Source organism: Bombus huntii, chromosome 2 (assembly GCF_024542735.1).
Source record: "Bombus huntii isolate Logan2020A chromosome 2, iyBomHunt1.1, whole genome shotgun sequence".
Taxonomy (NCBI): domain Eukaryota; kingdom Metazoa; phylum Arthropoda; class Insecta; order Hymenoptera; family Apidae; genus Bombus; species Bombus huntii.
The window spans coordinates 17,481,327-17,498,969 of record NC_066239.1 but is presented as its reverse complement, the minus strand read 5'-3'; the positions used below and the strand labels follow the sequence as shown (position 1 = coordinate 17,498,969).

General features: G+C 41.2%; 1 protein-coding gene across 11 annotated transcripts in view; it reads right to left on the bottom strand.

The window, feature by feature from the left end:
- LOC126874448 (protein groucho) overlaps positions 1–17,643 on the bottom strand; it is a 111,908-nt gene that overhangs the window by 55,239 nt on the left and 39,026 nt on the right. For 6 of the 11 annotated variants that reach the window (XM_050636577.1, XM_050636523.1, XM_050636615.1 and 3 more), the window contains exons 5-9: positions 15,477–15,521; positions 3,913–3,975; positions 3,748–3,834; positions 3,539–3,571; positions 592–951 (exon numbers count right to left, since the gene is read on the bottom strand). In XM_050636577.1, coding sequence (XP_050492534.1) covers positions 592–951; positions 3,539–3,571; positions 3,748–3,834; positions 3,913–3,975; positions 15,477–15,521 — 588 coding nt within the window. The remainder of the gene's footprint in view (positions 1–591; positions 952–3,538; positions 3,572–3,747; positions 3,835–3,912; positions 3,976–15,476; positions 15,522–17,643) is intronic. The other 5 variants (XM_050636537.1, XM_050636547.1, XM_050636585.1 and 2 more) reach the window with 3 other exon arrangements.

The window sequence follows — 17,643 nt, the reverse complement described above, 5'->3', positions numbered from 1 at the left end:
CAATTTAGAATCGTCGGATAGTTCGTCCTGTTCTAGTAATTTTGACTGGAAACAGTTTCGCGTGATTACGAGAGTCTTCGTTGTGTCATAATCGGCGAAAACATTTTAAACGTCTGTCTGAAAAGCTATCTCACTAAGCTCGATCTCTGAATGGCGTTGCCAATCATTGATATTAAGACAGCTTCTTTCCTTCCAACAGACGCTTCTTCCCACCTGGCAATCCACGATTGCGATATATCCTATCTGTTAATTTACTGGAAATTCTTTCGTCGATCATAGCCGCTAATTGTGGAAATAATTCACGGAAACTTTTCTTATTAAACCGTCAGCCGACTCGTGGATTACAGTTTTCCAATAAACGTAAGACGAACGTATCCTAATACTCGTAACCAGCGGCGTATACATTACGATATGTAATGTGCGTAGGCGCGCGCGCGCGCGAGATCCTTGCTGGGTGTTCGGATTCCTAAATGGCGCGTAACAGGTGGATCGAAGAGTACGCGCGGTCGCTTAAAAACAAAAGCGGCCGGTTCTATTCCGTGGCGTGGGTGCACACGGTAAGTAAGATGGTAGTAGTAGGATTAAACTCACGTGTCCGAGCTTCTCCTCCTTCCGCCTCTTGGGATCGCTCTCGAGGTCAGGCGTGCGGCTGCGGAATTTCTCCGGCGGCGACACGGATCGTCTGAGTCTCTCGTCGGTAAGAGCGATCGGTTTACGATCCTCGGGCGTCTCCGCGGCCGCTCGGTGTTGTTGCAGGTCCGAAGGTTTCAGCAGCGCCTGCGCTTGTGCTTGAACCGCAGCCGCAGCCGCGGGATGCGGTGGTGGAGCTAGATGAGGTGGCACCCCCGCGGCTGCGGCTGCCGCGGCCGCACCTGCGAAGCCCAATAGCCCCGCCGGTGGAAGACCACCGACGACCGCACCATGTGGCAGCTGCTGCGCGTGAATCTGTTGCTAGAACAACCGACAATCGACACGCTTACGTTTTTCTTCATGGCTTACGTGGCTTTTTGTGTGTAGCTCTTTTTGTAGTGTTTATTTTTTCTTTTTTTTTCTTTTTTTCTTTGTTTTTGTTGAGAGTCGACGATGGTTTGGATGGAATTAGAACTTTCTAGATGGATGATGGGGTTCATCGTTCGAGTGAGGCATAGTTGAAGCGTAGTTTTAACGGTGGCATGTACAGTGTCGTCTATCGGTTATGGGATATTTGTTACTTTTAGATGTTAGGTTTAATAACATATGTCGTGCGTAGTAGAGTATTCGACATATGGTGTAATTTATGTTTGTGTATGATGTGCGTGGTTAATGAGCTTCAATATCGTTTAGTAATTACGTATAACGAGTTTCTAATGAAAGCAATCGGTGACTGTTCCAACTTATGCTAAATCTAACAATAAACGTCCCGTGATTTCTAGACAATAGAAACTGATTCTTTTTTGATACGTATTCAGATTCCTGCTGACCCTCAATTGGTACCATGTATGAAAATTCACACAAAATTCACAGAAAAATGTAAATTAAAGATTGTGTATAGCAAAATTCGATTCTACTTTCATATGATGCTATTTCGTTAATTAGAGTTTCTTCCTTTTCCAGTTAAGCGTTAAATAAAAACTTTAAAAATTTGATTTACAAACCAGTCGAAACGACAGGGTTCCGATTTCTTGCTTTTGCTATTGTTGAAAAATATGTTGACGCGTTTGGTGAAATTAATATTGAATTTTATCCAGATAGAAATTTGATTATATATGCCAATTTTTTTTCGTTATACTACTTTTATTATGATCGTATATTTGATATATTTGGCAATATATAGTATATCTAGGTTCCTCTTTGCAATCATAACGAACGAATATGAAATTACAGTACCAACGTATAACTCCAGATTCAAGCGTATCGCTAACATAAAATAACAAAAATATCGTTCAAAGTCGCGACCAAAACAGTTATTCGAAAATACGTAGATCAAAAATTTGCCAACTGTTGCCAACAATTTCTCAGTAATAGTAACTTCATCAGCCAGAGAGATAAATTTGAGAACTACCCTCGAGGTAATTATTTTCGAAATTATAAAATAGATCTCGTTGGTGAATTTGTCATCAAGCAATTTCAATAGGATGTTAAACTCCCAGGTGTAAACTGCATCCAATAACATTTGTATACTAGCGTCTGACCATTGAAACTAGCCTCGTCAGGATTAGACGAGACACTCATGCTAGAGCCGTGTATTTGTATTCAACTACAAATAGGAACACATCAGAATAGACACCTTAGTATCAATGTCTCATCCGATTCTGATGAAGCAGGCTGTGTATCGTCGAAATACCCACACGTAAACGCTATTGTGTTCAGTTTGTCGTGAATGCACCAAACCGTACCGGTAAATGTTAATTTTAACTGAAAAATACTTAAGCTTACGATTTGCACGATCGAGTTTAAATAAAAGTTAAACGACTGTCAAATGTCTCAGATTATCTCAGATTGAAATGTTTCAGTATACCGTATGTCCTTATTTTTCTATACGTAATTTTGAAAATATCATATTTAAACGTACATATCGTTTTGCTTGTAATATTACTGACAAAAAGGATTGTAAATGATTATTTTTCATTCTTCGCGTTGATCAACCAGTTACGTAATAGCATTAGATACATCTGGATTTCGAAATTCTACAATCTAGGAATTGATTTTTAAACTTCGATATAGCGTTTTCTAAGCTTGACAAAAATTACGTTGAATTCGTTGAGGTAATTTTACTTCGCATAATTCTTATATTCCATTTTTATTTTTCAGATTACGTTGAGACTGCATTCAGAGAGACTGCGAGAAAGAATTTGAGATTTAAAAGACAGTCGCGAGTCGGTGAATCGTAAAAACTCGTAAACCAGACACAATCGATGGATCTGAATACGCTGTAGAAATGAAGATAATTGGTTAGCATCAAGACCAAAAAAAACATGTGCAGCTGTTCTCAAAATGACTTCGGAATATCTTCATACCCGTTTCAATTAATACGCATAAAGCAGCGACCCAATTACAAAATAAGAAACACGGATCAACGTGAAATAAATGTTTTAATGATTGTGCATTCACGCTTGCCCAAGTGGCCGCGACCCTCTTCAAACGAGTTAACCTAATTTCTAATTGCCACGGTATAAATTAAGAAGTTACGAGTTAGACTCCGAGAAATACTGAAATTCCCTTCAAATCGTTTATTCCCCTTAATCGTTCCATTTCGCTCGACTCCTTTTTAACTCTAACCGCTGGAGACCGTCTATCTACTCGCGTACACGTTTCTGCTTTTTCTTCGTCAATCTCTTGTGTTTTCCTTCACGTGGCACGACTAATCTTTCGTTTCTTCTTACAGGAAATAATTCGCGCGAAAGCTTGCAAAATAATCTTGTTTGCTTTACCCAAGGCAGATTTTTCGAAAGCTTGCTCGAATCTGTGTGTCACTTTTCAGATACGTACACGCGCGATATCATTGCGCGAATAACCAACGTGCCAATAACCAACCATAAGAAGAAGAAAATAAACTTACCAATAGCTGTTGCAAACCCTGTTGTTGCTGTTGCTGTAAAAGGGCATATAATACGTATTAGTGGACGATGATTGTACGTGAATTAAATAGAAGAATAAAATCGAAACGCAAGAAGATCGAGATGCAACGCACACCGTGCCAAGATCAATGGCCAGCTGCTTGCCAAAAGTACGAAGTTAATAGAATCAATTGTAAAGAAGGAAGCTCACCCCAATAATAGCGTTCAGCTCGGACATCGTGACTTGCTTCGCCCTCTCTACGGCATTGGCCACCTGCTGCTGATGCTGCAAGCCATGCTATCATTATCGCGTCGTTGTCACTCTCGATCGTGAGATTGTGCGGCACACGTGCCAAACAGAAAGTCAAAGACTCACCTCTTGTGCCAGGAATGGGAGTAGCTGGACGATTATCGCGTTCAACCTCTTAGCGATCTCGGTCTGCAAAATGGAACAGAAACGCAACATCAGAGAAAACGCGTTACGATCGATACGTTTGACACTTTCCAACTTTCCTCTCGCGCGAAACATTGTAGTACGTTTAAAGAGCTCGTTGGAAAATGGAAAATGTCTGAAGCGCGAGATGACGTTGCAAATTGACATTGTGACGCTACAATCGATCCTTCATTGGGTCTAACTTTTCAATTTTATTAAACCTCTCTGCAATTGTTTAGATACAATACCTTTCGAAAGTTAGCTATCACTCGACGTTTAAACAGAGGTAGTTTGAACTTTTTTCATATTATTCAATGAGAGTGTCGATTTCTATATATTCCATATATTCTTTATATTCAGTATCAGTGAAAGATATCGCGATTAATACAGTAAAACATCGATTAATGGAAGATCAAGGAATGAAAAAGAAAGAACGAAAGACAAGCGTGACAAAGCGAAACAAATTATCACGTGTTTATCATAAATTTTGTATTCTCGTTTGATATTACTATTTGTAAAATAACTTGGAGTACAGGATTTTCTCTTCTACGAAAATCAAGTTGTCGAATTATCAAGAAAATTTAATCGTCGCAGCAGCGTGTATCATGACCAGTTGCTTGTGCTTGGTTGCATGATCAATTAATATTCTACCGTATTAAACTTCTTTTTTTTTTCTTTTTTGATCGAGCTAGCTTCCTTATCCTTCGATAATCTTAAAATTGACGGAACTTTGTTTCTTTCGATTTAACTTAATATCAACACAATTTTAATTGGGAAAATAAGGATTAATTTGAAATCACAGTAATCCAATAAACCTATTTAAAATTAAATTGGAGGCTCACGTACTACTGAACTATAATCTGCATTTAAAGCAGATTATCCCTTACTTTTGACCGACAATGTATATTTAACCCTTTGAACGTTTAATCCACACGTTGAACAGGCAAGCTAAAACGCGGCAGAATGTTTAGTCCGACTATGATTAAAGCAAACGATAGACTGTGTAAAAAGTTCAAATGCAAATTGTAACGTGACAAATGTACGCATTAAAATTATCAAAGATACAAAACAAAAACTTTCTACGTATTTCGTTATGCGCACACTGCTTACAAAATCAATATCTTTTAATCATATTAAACGAATCGAGGCTGTAGTATCGTACTTTAAACTTCGCACAACACAGATCAATTTTATCGTATCGTCGTAAAATATTTTTATAAATACGTATTGCGTACGACATTCGTAACAAAATTATACCATTAATTCTCAAAGTAAATATTCTATAAATTATCAACGAATATATATCTCTGTACACATTTTGCTCTAAAACGAATCGTAGATACGCTAGTAAACTAAGCTTGCAGGAAATTACGTAAAAAAAGAGTAGAAACTGAAAAATACCACCGTTTCTTTATTAACTATTCAACCTTTTTAAAATTTATCTCTGTGATATTACGAAGCTGCGTATACTTCGTATGTTTAACGTAATTAGTAAAAAAAATTCTTTCACGCAACTCTACAAATATATAACAAGATAATAGAATAAAGAAACGACGAGCATGTTCCTAAAAATTAGTCAACTTTTAAATGGTTAACGCAGAGGTTGTTCAGAACGTCTGCATAACAGTATCCCCGAATTAACAAATAAATCGATAAAAGAGACAAAGGGTATCGATTTTTTAATAACCATTTATATGTCTCGGTCTATGGTATCCACGCACCAATTTTACAAATACTCGTCTACCGAAATAAGGAAATAAAAAAACGCATTGTATTACATGTTCTTGGACTTTCACAAACTTTCAAATGTTAGCACAAAGATCGCCAAATAAAAGTAGCCCAGCAACGCTGATTCGACTTAATAAATAAATCCACAATAGGGACAAGGTGTATCAATTGTTAATAACCATTTACATCGCTGAAATTGTAACGTTCACGCTTTAATCGTTTGACATAAAGCGCGACAATGTCGGAACACAGTCACAGCCAATAGGCTAATAAGCGATCAAACACGATGGTATTGCTTCCTATGGTTTATGAAATACAAAAAAAAGCTAAAAACAAAAGACAAACAGAACAGGAAAAAAGGGAAGCAATAATAGAGTTTAATATCGCGATATGCAGAATCTCAATGCGCGCATCCCCGATAACACGACGAATTAATTGAAAAATCGAAGAGCGGGCAGAGCGGGTAGAGCAACGAGTCGCGAAAACAGCCTGCAAACGTCATGAAATTCGGGGTTAACGTTGCGGCAACGATCGTACGACACGTGACGAGCGTTTAGCGGGCACGTGAACCCGGCTTGTCCTGCACCACAGTTTCCGAAGGCGGAATAGAGTCACTCGTTAATGCTCGTCGATCAAATCGATTCACGATTACATCGATGGCCACGTGACGCGTTCACAATGACTACAAAAGAAAGGGGACGAACGCGACCGGAGAAACGTCATAAAACTCGTTTCGATATTGAAACGCTTCATAATCATCGGATGCTGAAATATCGAGCGCACCTTGTTTCGACAGGGTCTTTTTCACCGCGTAATTCTACTGATTTCCGTCATCCTGCAACCTGATTGCTCGCTTGCTTCGAGCGTGTGTCCTTGTATCTCGTTGAAATATTTTAATAGCAACGTTTTTAACAGGATACGAAGTCACAACCTCTTCTCAATGCTTCCATGTGAATTTACTTCGAATATATTTTAAACGTTTACGAATCAAAATTTGCAGATACTTTCGTAAAGTGTACGGTGTCTGAGATTTTGTTAATTCTAATTCTTCTTGCTGTATCGCGCGATAAATGCAAGTGAAAGGATCTTCCAACTTCTTGTTGTTTTCTTTCTTTTTTTTTTTTTTTTTCTTTCAGCATTTTAATCGTACAGTCCCACGCTACATATCCGAAAGTATTTCATAGAGACGGACAAACAGCAAGAACACTTATCGAACCGCAAACAGTTGACACACCTATATCGAATCACGGCTAACAAACAGCAGCATCAGGCGTACGCGTCTATTACGCGATTTCAACAGATTAGTTTCAATAATTCAACGAATGCGATCAAATATGTACAGTAATCAACATTACGGAGATCGACACGCAATCGGAGCATCTACTGCAAAGCGCCAATATAACGGCCTAATTGCATCGGAGCTTACTAATAACATTACCCGTGCGCAAATTAATACTCTATTTGCAGAATGGTGCTTCACCCGCGATACATTACACTTCTTTTATATTGCGTTCCATCATTCCCTGCTGTTTCGTGTCTTAACGTTACATTTTCATGAAAACTGCAACGAAATCGGCGTTTTCAATTTCCATTTGCAAGAATAAACGCGTACCATACGTTTAGCTTTTGCCTGGACGATTTTCTTCCGAACAAGCGTGTTCGTGTCGGCTATTAAATCTTAGGAATAACACGCTGAGAAATTTGTCGACTAATTTATTACTTAATTAATTATCTTCAGTTTTATAAATTAAGATTCCACGAAATCTATTCACGTTCTTTACAACGAAATCATAATTTCTACCATAAATATCGTTAGACTTTAAAGATATCGACGACCAAATGGAGAAGCACGCACAAAAAAAAACAAAAAACAAAAAAGAAAAAGAAAAAAGAAATAAAAGAATAGAAACGAAAGATACAGGAAAATGAAACGTACAAATGCAATTTAATCCACATATTTTACCGCGAATCACACGAATCTCTAAATATGAAATTCAAAATGCTACGGAAGATTACGAATCGCATGTTTCGACAAAACGATCGTTTCGATCGAATTGGTCATTGACAGGGATAAGAAAGCGGTAAAACAGAATTTCCGAGAAATTTCTTAGGATCTCGATACTCGCGTTCCTTTTATCTCCGTTCCGTTAAGTCGATCTCGAACTGAACGATCTTCGGCTTACTCGCACCGCGACTGTTCGAAATATTCATGATTTTCGTATGTCGCGAGAGTAGCGGGCGACGTCGCAGGGGCGCGTCTAAAGCTTCGATCCGAAAAAATGTCATTATTCCCACGGGGGACAGAAAGATGGAAAACTGCCGCGTCCACGTCAGTTCGATTTCGGCCTGGGTCCGAATCCGGGAGGTGGCGGAGAAGAAGGGTGCGCGGTGAAAAAAAGCCTGGACGAAAAAACCGACAAAGAGAAGCCGATAGACAAAGAGAAGCGGAGAGACGCAGATAGAAAAAAGCGGAAGTCCAACGAACAACGGAGAGGCAGGGAACGCGCAAGCGAGACGGAGAATACATCCCGAAGAGAACGATGGAAAGGGAGAAAGAGGGTTAGAGAACGGCGATGAACGGGAGACGAGGAGAATTTACGCGCGGCGCAGCGGGGCGACGCGGCGCAAGTGTTGTCCGGTACGAAAAAATGGTTATTCCTTCTCGAATGTGCCCGATGCACATGCACATTTTCCCGCAGAACGGATGGTCCGAGGGTGGAGGAGGCGTAGGAGGTGGTAAAAGAGAGAGAGGAGGTGGAGAAGCAGGGGAGAGATTGAAAGAGAGAAGGGGAAGAACGAAGAGGGTCGCGGTGGATATAGAAGAGGGTGGTGGTAGCAGGGGTGAAAAAAGGGTAGATGGAGGTGGCCGAACGGCAGGAGGAAAGAGGAAGAGGAAGAGGAGGTAGAGAGTAGAGGAGGAGGAGGAGGAGGAGGAGGAGGAGGTAACATTGAGATTAGCAACGGGTAAAAAATCGATGTCATCGCCCCCAGCCCACCGCACCCTCGTTTCGCTCGCTCAACTCAACCCTCTGCTACCCCCGCAGGGCTAAATAAAAGAACTCGAATACACGACCCCTGGAACGCGTACGTGTACGTGGCCGTGGATATCGTATACGTGTAAACCTGCACACGCTGGCACACACACACGCGCGCGCGCATGTCCGTAGGTCGACATGCGTGTGCCGCCCAAGGTGCTCGTGTGTGTACGCGCGCGCATCACCGGAATATGTGTATATATGGACGGGGCCGAGTGCTGGAAAAGCGAGCCCCGACTACCGAAAGGGAGAGAGAACGTGAGAATCCCGGGGAAGGGAGCAAGTAGAGAGAAAAAGAGAGAGAGAGAAAAAAGAGGAAAAGAAAAAGGGAGAAAGAGAGAGAGAGACGCGAACGCACGCGGATAGATAGACGTATATATACATGGAGGCAGGAAGAACTGGAAAGGCAGGGTGAGTTATATGCAATTGGTCAGCCTGCACATTTTTTATCGGACGCCGGGCGCACCCGCGATGGGAAATGGTAGTTACTCTTGTATCGACGAACGCCGACGGCGATACGAATATTCTTCTCGCTGAGGGACGACCTTCCGTTTTCCAACAGGCCAAATTCCAAGAATATACGGTTAACCCTACTTAACGCGTTTAATAACGCGTTTAATATCGCGTTTAATATCCCGTACATCTCGCGTATCCTATCGTTGAATCTTCTGCTCGAGCTACCTACGTTTCCAAGATATACGAGATACACCACCGATGGTACGTATATGTACCTAGAGCTATTTAAAACTCGGAGACAATGCGAGACTCGATGTGTTAATTCGCAACGCGTCAAACGAGTATTAAAAACAGGGGACCCTGTTTTGGGCGTAAGTCGAATGATTTTAAACGACTGCCATCGTACCACGATTTCACGAGTACGACGAGGCCCTTGCCGTTCTCTGACTACGAAAGTACTGAAATTTCCTTGACAAAGAATCGGCAATAAATTTATTAGTAAATTGTTCGGCGCGCGCTAATACAAAGCCGTATCATTAAGCGCACGATGTTTTGCGTAGCGATGGAAAGTCTGCGGCGTGACGGATTCGCGGCATATTGCCATAGATCGTGGCTTAATTGAGCAGGACACAACGAGCACGCAGCCGCCCCGAGGACGAGCCTTTCAATTAAGCGATAAGCGTTATCGGATAGGTGTGCTGCGAACCTATCCAACGAGTTCTCGTTGGCTGAACGAAGCAAGAGCGTTACGTGCCAGTCTCGTCGCTTGTGCATTCTTTCTCGACCCTCTGCCAACCCTTACCCTCTTACCCCTTTTAAATCTCAACCCCCTACCCCTTAACGCGAGCCAGTTTATCCTAGTCCGTGCTTTCTTTCATATTTTCCTTTTTCACAGTCGGCTGCGCTTTTTATTATCTTCCTTTTTTTCATTCTCGCTCTTTTTTTTCTTCTTTTTTTTTTTTTTTAAGCGCCACGCCATTCGGAAAAATCTCATTTCCGATGGAAATCACGATAGCGTGAAGCACGGCGTCGCTTGTTGTCGAAGCACCCTTGAAAATCAAAACAATCGACGGAATCGAGAAAGAGAGAACGATTAATCAGAGCTAAGAATGCCCGTTTCGATGGCATTGTCGTCGTGTTTCCAGCCAGTGGAGTGGCCGTTCTTCGAGGCGCGACTCCGGTAACTTTTAACTTTATCGAATGCCGCTCTCTCTTGCCTACGAGCGCGTGGTTCGGGTCGTGCTAATAAAAGTTTTTACCTCTGCTACAGACGTAACCTCGGCCCCATGGCCTCGCGTAAAGGATTTTTCATCCGGCTGTTTTATCGTTCGACCGCTAAGGAACTCGATAAAGTAACGTTTAGTTACCGATGCTAAAACGTATTTTAATAAAATGCTTTCCGTATTTCCGTTGGAAATGAAGTACTTTGATTTTGAAGCTGGTGACAATTAAGGGGAAGCACGATGAACGAGACACAAAGAAAAGAAGCTTGCGATTGTAATGTCTTTCACAATGGATTTTTGGATTTTCAGGACAGAAATTAAATTAATTTGCGTCCAACTTCAACAGTTTGTACGGCATTAATATTTCGTTTGCGAGGACAAGCATAAGTAATAAAAACAATATTACTTAACTGTAGAAGCGAAGCAATATTACATTTGCTAATAACGTTAACTGTTAAAAAGTAATACAACGTTTCTCGTTACCTTCGTCACGAACGTCGAATATTTTATTTTATAGCGGTAAAACGAAAGAATTTTTATCAAAGATAATATCAGATAATAACATCCACTTAAACATTACGATTAACTATATTGTTCGATAAAATAATTATATGCAAATGTAGAAAGCGATGGGGTGAATAGAATCGATCTTCGCTGAACTAGCGTTAATATATTTTCAACAGAGTATCTTTTTAATTAAAATGGTAAGGATTCTAAAGCGAATATTTTTCATGCGCTATTTCTATTTTCAAGACAGCGGACTTTTGATCGTCTCCGCCGTCCGATTTAGTCGACACTCGAACGAATGATTTTGGAAACTAACTAGTAATAAATAAATTCAACTATCGTAAGATCTATCAAGAAAGTACGTGATACAACGATGCTGGTCCTGTCAAATTCTCAACTTGCCGCGTTTCTTTCCCATTTTTATGATTACGTTTGTAAGAATCACGAGTATTTATTTAATTAAAGAAAAAAAAATAATGATATATATGGTATGAAATTAATAAAAAGAAAAACTGGTATTTAGATTCGAAATATCATTTATCTATGGTCCCTTAACACGACAAACAGACACGGTCTTGCGAGCAGCGATGCTGGCACATTTTCAACGAGTCGTAAATCAACAAAATAACCGCGTCGCCCACACCTCCTGTACAACATTAAATTACATGAAATCACATCAAAGTAAAAGTCTCGGGTAACACGTAGCGAGATCTATTATATCAAATTCCACCATTAAATCACGACCTACCTTCATACGATGGAATTAATAATTTACCGGCACAATGATTCCAAGCTGTACAAAATAATAGGAAATATATCGAAAGATAATTCTACCGCACATCCTGTATAATACTCTTCTATTATCCTGTTGTCCTCTATACGCATCGCGCAACTTTCTTCGTATAATTCTCAAATAAATCTCGTACGATCCATGACACACGATAAACACGTTTAACGCGTAACGATGCGACAGTATCGCGCAAGAAATCACTCGCTCCCCGTCTCTGCCTAATTTCCAATAATTCCATCCCTCGTGGCCTGTCTTCGATAAAAACAAAAAGTCAGCCGCTGATCGATTTCCTAACTCGCTAACTACGCCATCCTGTCTGCAGCATATTCGCAACCGTATACCATGGTCGATTCCTCTAAGTATCCGTGCACGTGATCGCATGGGTGGCTGGCGTCGGTGAGCTCGTGTATAGGCCGCGTTGTACAATTATTCGAAGAGCGTGGAAGGGATCGGCGAAAGGAGAGAAAGAGCCGGGCATAAGAACTGGGACATTGCCAACAAATTCGAGTTAGTCGAGTAGCGAGTGGTAAAGTGGTGGTTGCGGGCTCGAACGGGCCGAGTGGGAGGCAAATGTCGACTTGGGGCGGTAAGAGGGACGTGGAATGGGGGATGGACACGAAAGAGGGTGGAGAACAGAAGGGAAAGAGTGGAAGCAGCGTCACAGGACTAATGGGAGCGAGAGTGACAGAACGAGAAGGATGAAATCAGAGAGACTCGCCAACGGTGCCGTGATAAAAAGGGTAAAAACGAAAGGGGGAAGGTTGTCAGAGAGAACGAGGGATAGAAAGAGAGAAAGAGAGGGAGAGAGAGGCAGAGATGAAGAGGGAGAGGTCTAACCTCGTAGAGGAAGATTGTTTTCATTCGGTGCTCAAATTGAAAAGGAACGAGGACCGAAGACCGCGATTCGAAAGCCGGCTAAGTGCCGGAGACAACCAAACGGAGGGTGATTTATTCTCTCTCTCTCTCTCTCTCTCTCTCTCTCTCTTCCCTCTCTCACGTTCTTTCCACCAACTCCTCTACCTAACTTCCTTTTACGCTAAAACGATGAAACAGAGAGAGGGAGCGCTGAGAACGGGAAGCTTGAGATTCGTACAAGTGGCAACGTAATCAATTTTTTTTTTTCTTTTTTTTTTTACGCATTCTAATTCGCGGACGGAGGGTGCGAGTGACCGAGGAATCGAACCTGCTATGGTTTTCGGATTCTTATATCGCGATCTATCTGACGTTTCAACCGATAGCTTTCATAGCGTGGTTTCAAAGTTTTGGCATAAAAATGAAACGAGAGGTTACACGCGTTGACTGATAAATAGCAAGACGAACGTTATCGCGTCGTGACAATTTTTGCTTTTATCGCAATTAAAATATCCGACACGAACTGTTGCGATTATCGGTATCTGTTAGATAAAGTAATATGACTAGTATTCTTTGCATTTCTACTTTTGACTAACAACTTTTTGTTTCCTCTCTTTTCTCTTTTTTCATTACTTGTAAATTTGATAATATTTCTAAAAGCTTTTATAGATCTCACGATACATCAACTAGAAGCTAGCGGCAACTGCTTTATATTTTTCTCAAACTTAAAAAATCCTTTGGATAATAAAAAAGAAATACGATTGGATCGAAAATAAAAGAAAAGACGCGACAGGGTTAAGGGGATTGGCAAGAATCGTGTATAAAGTAATTATCCGAATAATCGTAGATAACTGGATGGAGAATCGAGCGCGAATATTTACACTAACAGTTCGATTGACAAAATCTAAATCAATTTTCGTCTCGTTCTATTTTCACCGGCATAGTGTAAATACTATAACTGTAAAAACGAACCCTTACGATACAACGATGAACTGATCGGACACGTTCGATAAATTCCACGGGTTTATCTGTTTGCTTAAACGTTCGCGATTAATAAAAAAAAAATAAAAACAGAAAGAGGAAAGGAAGGAGAGAAAGGGAAAAGGTGAATTCGGTGGAAAAATCGGCGATCTTCTATAATCACGCTAGCGCAACCGTTATCACGGCTAATTAACCGATCGCCAAGAACCAATAACTTTTCATTTCTCCTTTAATTAACGTTAGAAGGCTGGAGAGCCGGTCCAACCGTGTTACATCGGCGTTCGCAGCAATTTGTCGTCGCGCGCCGATACGCCCGAAGGGGATTGATTTCGTGGCGACCGGCGATTTTCCGTTTCCTACTCTTACTTTTATTGCCCTCCTATGAGTTCATTAGCAATTATACGAGCGTATCGAGTAACCACTTATTCTCATTTGCCCCGACACAAAATAGTATATCGTTTCCAGGCGTTCGAACGAAGCTTGAAACAAACGGAGGCCTTCGTTGAAGCACGTTATTTTTTTCGATCGCGCGATTTTTATCGCGTTAACGTCGTTCAGCCGCGCAATAACGCGCACAGCGGCTCGTGAAAGAATTCCAACACTTGTACAAACCTTCTATGAATATATTAGTCGTTCGGAGTCCACGTTGTTCAGCTTGGTGCACAGAAAAACCGATCAGGCATAAGAATCGTTTGCTTAAATTTATCATGAAATTTATGCGTTTCTGTCGTCTCGTTATGATAAATAAGCTTATGGTGGTAATTTCTTTCGGAAGAGGTATATCGAGATAATGGAATAATCGCCTCGGCGCAACGTATGTGTCGATAATCTATACCAGCCAATCTATCAGAAGCTTATTTATGCTTGCTGGTAAATTGCCTAACATGGAAAGTTGCGAATCGCAACTTGTTCCGAGTTCCCATTACATCGATAAAATTGTATTTCCACGGAGGATACGCGTGAACTTTTCCAAAGTAACGCGGACCAATATGACGTAACGATATCCTGCGCCCGTACATCCAGCCATCGCAAGGTTAAACACAATCGTTGATCGCCTAACGAGTCGATTAACCGGTACACGTTTTAACGGTTACGTATCAATTCGAAGCGCAAATCGTACACGGCAATAACAACGCGGCTATAAAGCATCCTGAGCTAACTAGTTTGCCACTTGAGCCACCGGACGCAATTTCGCGCCGATTTAATGGTGGACCGGCCTATTCGACGACGCGACGGCCCTATCCCTACCCTGTCCCCAGGCTTGCACCCCATTAAGCAACGCCCCTGGGTACAAGGGTGAGAAATGATCGGCCGCTAATGCTAATGAATATCAGCTCGTCGTGTCAGGGAGGGTTGTTTGGGAGTTTAGGACTCTCTTCCCCATCCTCCGTTTCACAATGTAGAGGGAGAGAGGAAGAGATAGAGAGGAAAAGAGAGAGAGAGAGAGAGAGAGAGATATCTAGGTAGCTCGCGTGCAACGAGGGGTCGTGGTCGCTTTTAAGAAAATTGCTGACAGAAGGGGGATGTGGCCCAGTGTTTCCCCTAATTAGCCAAAATTACACGATTTCCCGGACCAGATGCGTCGTCACCCCCTTTTCGTTTTTGTGATCCGTGACTACGGGGCGGCCGCTAGACACCATCAGGATCGGCCGGCATATTCCGAACTTAATTAACGAGAAATCTTTTGATCCTTAAACTCCTACCCTCGCTGGCGCGGTAGCGCGATAGAAATCAGGCCGACGTTCTTTAAGCGGCTGCCGCTCCGGCTTAACGTCTCTCGTTCGGGAAACTTCGTGGAAAAGGGGATGGTCTGGTAACTTCACCGTATACGTTTTCGGCTACCTTACGCCAGAGATAAAGAGCTCTTCCTCTCAGCTGCGTGAATATGAATGATAAAGCGCCGAAAGAAATTGTTTCGACGGAATTCTCGCTTACCTGCTTGTGCATCTCCACGTTTAGGCCGTAAGACATTTCGTAGTACTGTAACAGAAAGAAGCAGAGATATTTTATTATCGCTTTTTATACACGTTCGTGCGTCGTGATCAAGCTACGTGGTAATATTCGTGAGATTGTTGGTTGATCGTTTTGGGCCGAGAAATCGCGACATTCTGATTCGATAGCCTCACTTTTTCACGATATGTTATTTTCATAGCGTGTGAACATATAAAAGTAGAGGTTGATACAATCGAGACAGATCGTCGAATTTTAATACAACGGTTGCTGTATTGCTCTTTCTGAGAAAGGAAGGTTTACAACTGAAATTGCAAAAAAACATATTTTACATGCATGGATATGTAGAATTATGGTTTACTGTTTCTCAAGCGCCTGTTATCGTTGTCTGTTTCACTTAAAATAAGTAACAACGACGATCTGAAACAGCCATTATTTCAAAATTCTAATTCAAACAGAAAATATCATTTCATCGTTAGAAGAAGTTTAATCCTACTACGATTTTCGAACGTTAATACGTCTGAATCTCGATCCAGTTTTAACCAAAGACAAAAAGTCTACAATCGCTATTTTAAGAAATTCAACAGCAAGTAAAAATAATCTGTTCGAAATCTAAAAACTTTTCTAAAGATAGAAAAATACGAATCGATCGAAAATGAGCCGAAGCAAGAGTTAACTACGACGATCTTTTGCACCGATCATGTTGTACGATAGATTAACAATGAATCCTGTCAACGTTCGATGGCCCTGGTTACGAGAATGAGCGAAACGTTGGCGAGATCGGAGTTCCAACCGGCTCCCTGTCCTTTCTTTCATTAGCGATACTTAACTTCTGTTTCTTCACAATATCGTTTCAGACGCTCTAGAGTTTTCACGAGAAGCAGGGAACCCGGTTGGTACAAAACTTTTAATAAATACAACAGGCTTCTCGTAAATCTCGACGAAACGAGAACCACCGTACCACTGTTTCCTTTCCTGTTCCCTTTCGCTCCTTTCTTCGCTGTTACGGAGCTAGCGTACAAAAGAAAGGATCATTACAACGTTCTCTCGCGAACGAGTCGGATCAACCGACCACTTTTGTCCCTTGAAGGCGCGAGACTCGCATGCTGCCTCGGTCGAGCATTGCCCAAGGTTCAAACTGACCTAACGTCGAGACGAAAAAGAAAAACCACTTTAGCGGTAGAATTTGGAATGTTAATCCCTCGTTGGTAGGTTGGTATGGAAACTGACGAGGAGATTTTTGTTCCAAAATATTTTTTCTTTTTCGGTCATGATCCTTTCTACGTAGAAACTGAGTTCTTGGGAACGTACAAGGATTATCCGAAGAGTATTCTGTCATTTTGAATATTCAGAGAACGAATCGAGCGACGAAAGCTAACAACCATTCGAAAGAAATTTTACAGATGTTTATGCGAACACTTGCTGTTCCGTGGTGCTATACGATCGATAGCGAAACGTCATCGAGCGAGTTTTACCGATTTTCGATTATATGATCGTTTTATTGACAATGACCTGAATATACACGGTGAACCGTAACGCGATCGTTGCATCGATAAGAGTAGTGAGATTTTCAAGTATCGACAAGATATTACGTCATTTGAATTTTTAAGTAGGAATTAATTAAGCGCAAAGCGTAGACCGAAGTTATATTGCGATCAACTTTACCTGGGTCAACGGTTCTACCTTTTTCCAAAGTTAAAATTTCATACAAATCCACTTCTTTCCAACGTTCGTTTAGAATCAGCCACCCTTACTTTTTTACGATTAAAAAATTATTATTGGATATCCGCTGTATTGAATCTTTATCGTTTATCGTTTATTAATAATCTCTAGATTCTAAATTATGCCTCGTAATCCTAATTATTAATTATACCTCGTAAATCCTAAAACTATTTTTCAACTCGCCCCAATATAAAATCTTGTCCGTCTTAACGACAGAGGTTACATTATCATCGTTGCAAAATTTCGCGTATTATCTTATCCGCGGTTCTTCGAATTGTGTCCGTTTGAAATAACGCAACGTTAACGATCGTATATCGCCCACGTAATACACGAACGAAAGCAATAAAATTAATCCACCATTTGCCAAATACTTTCCACATCGGATTTTACAGCCGATGCTTCTATAACAACTTAATCCGCGTCAAGCGGC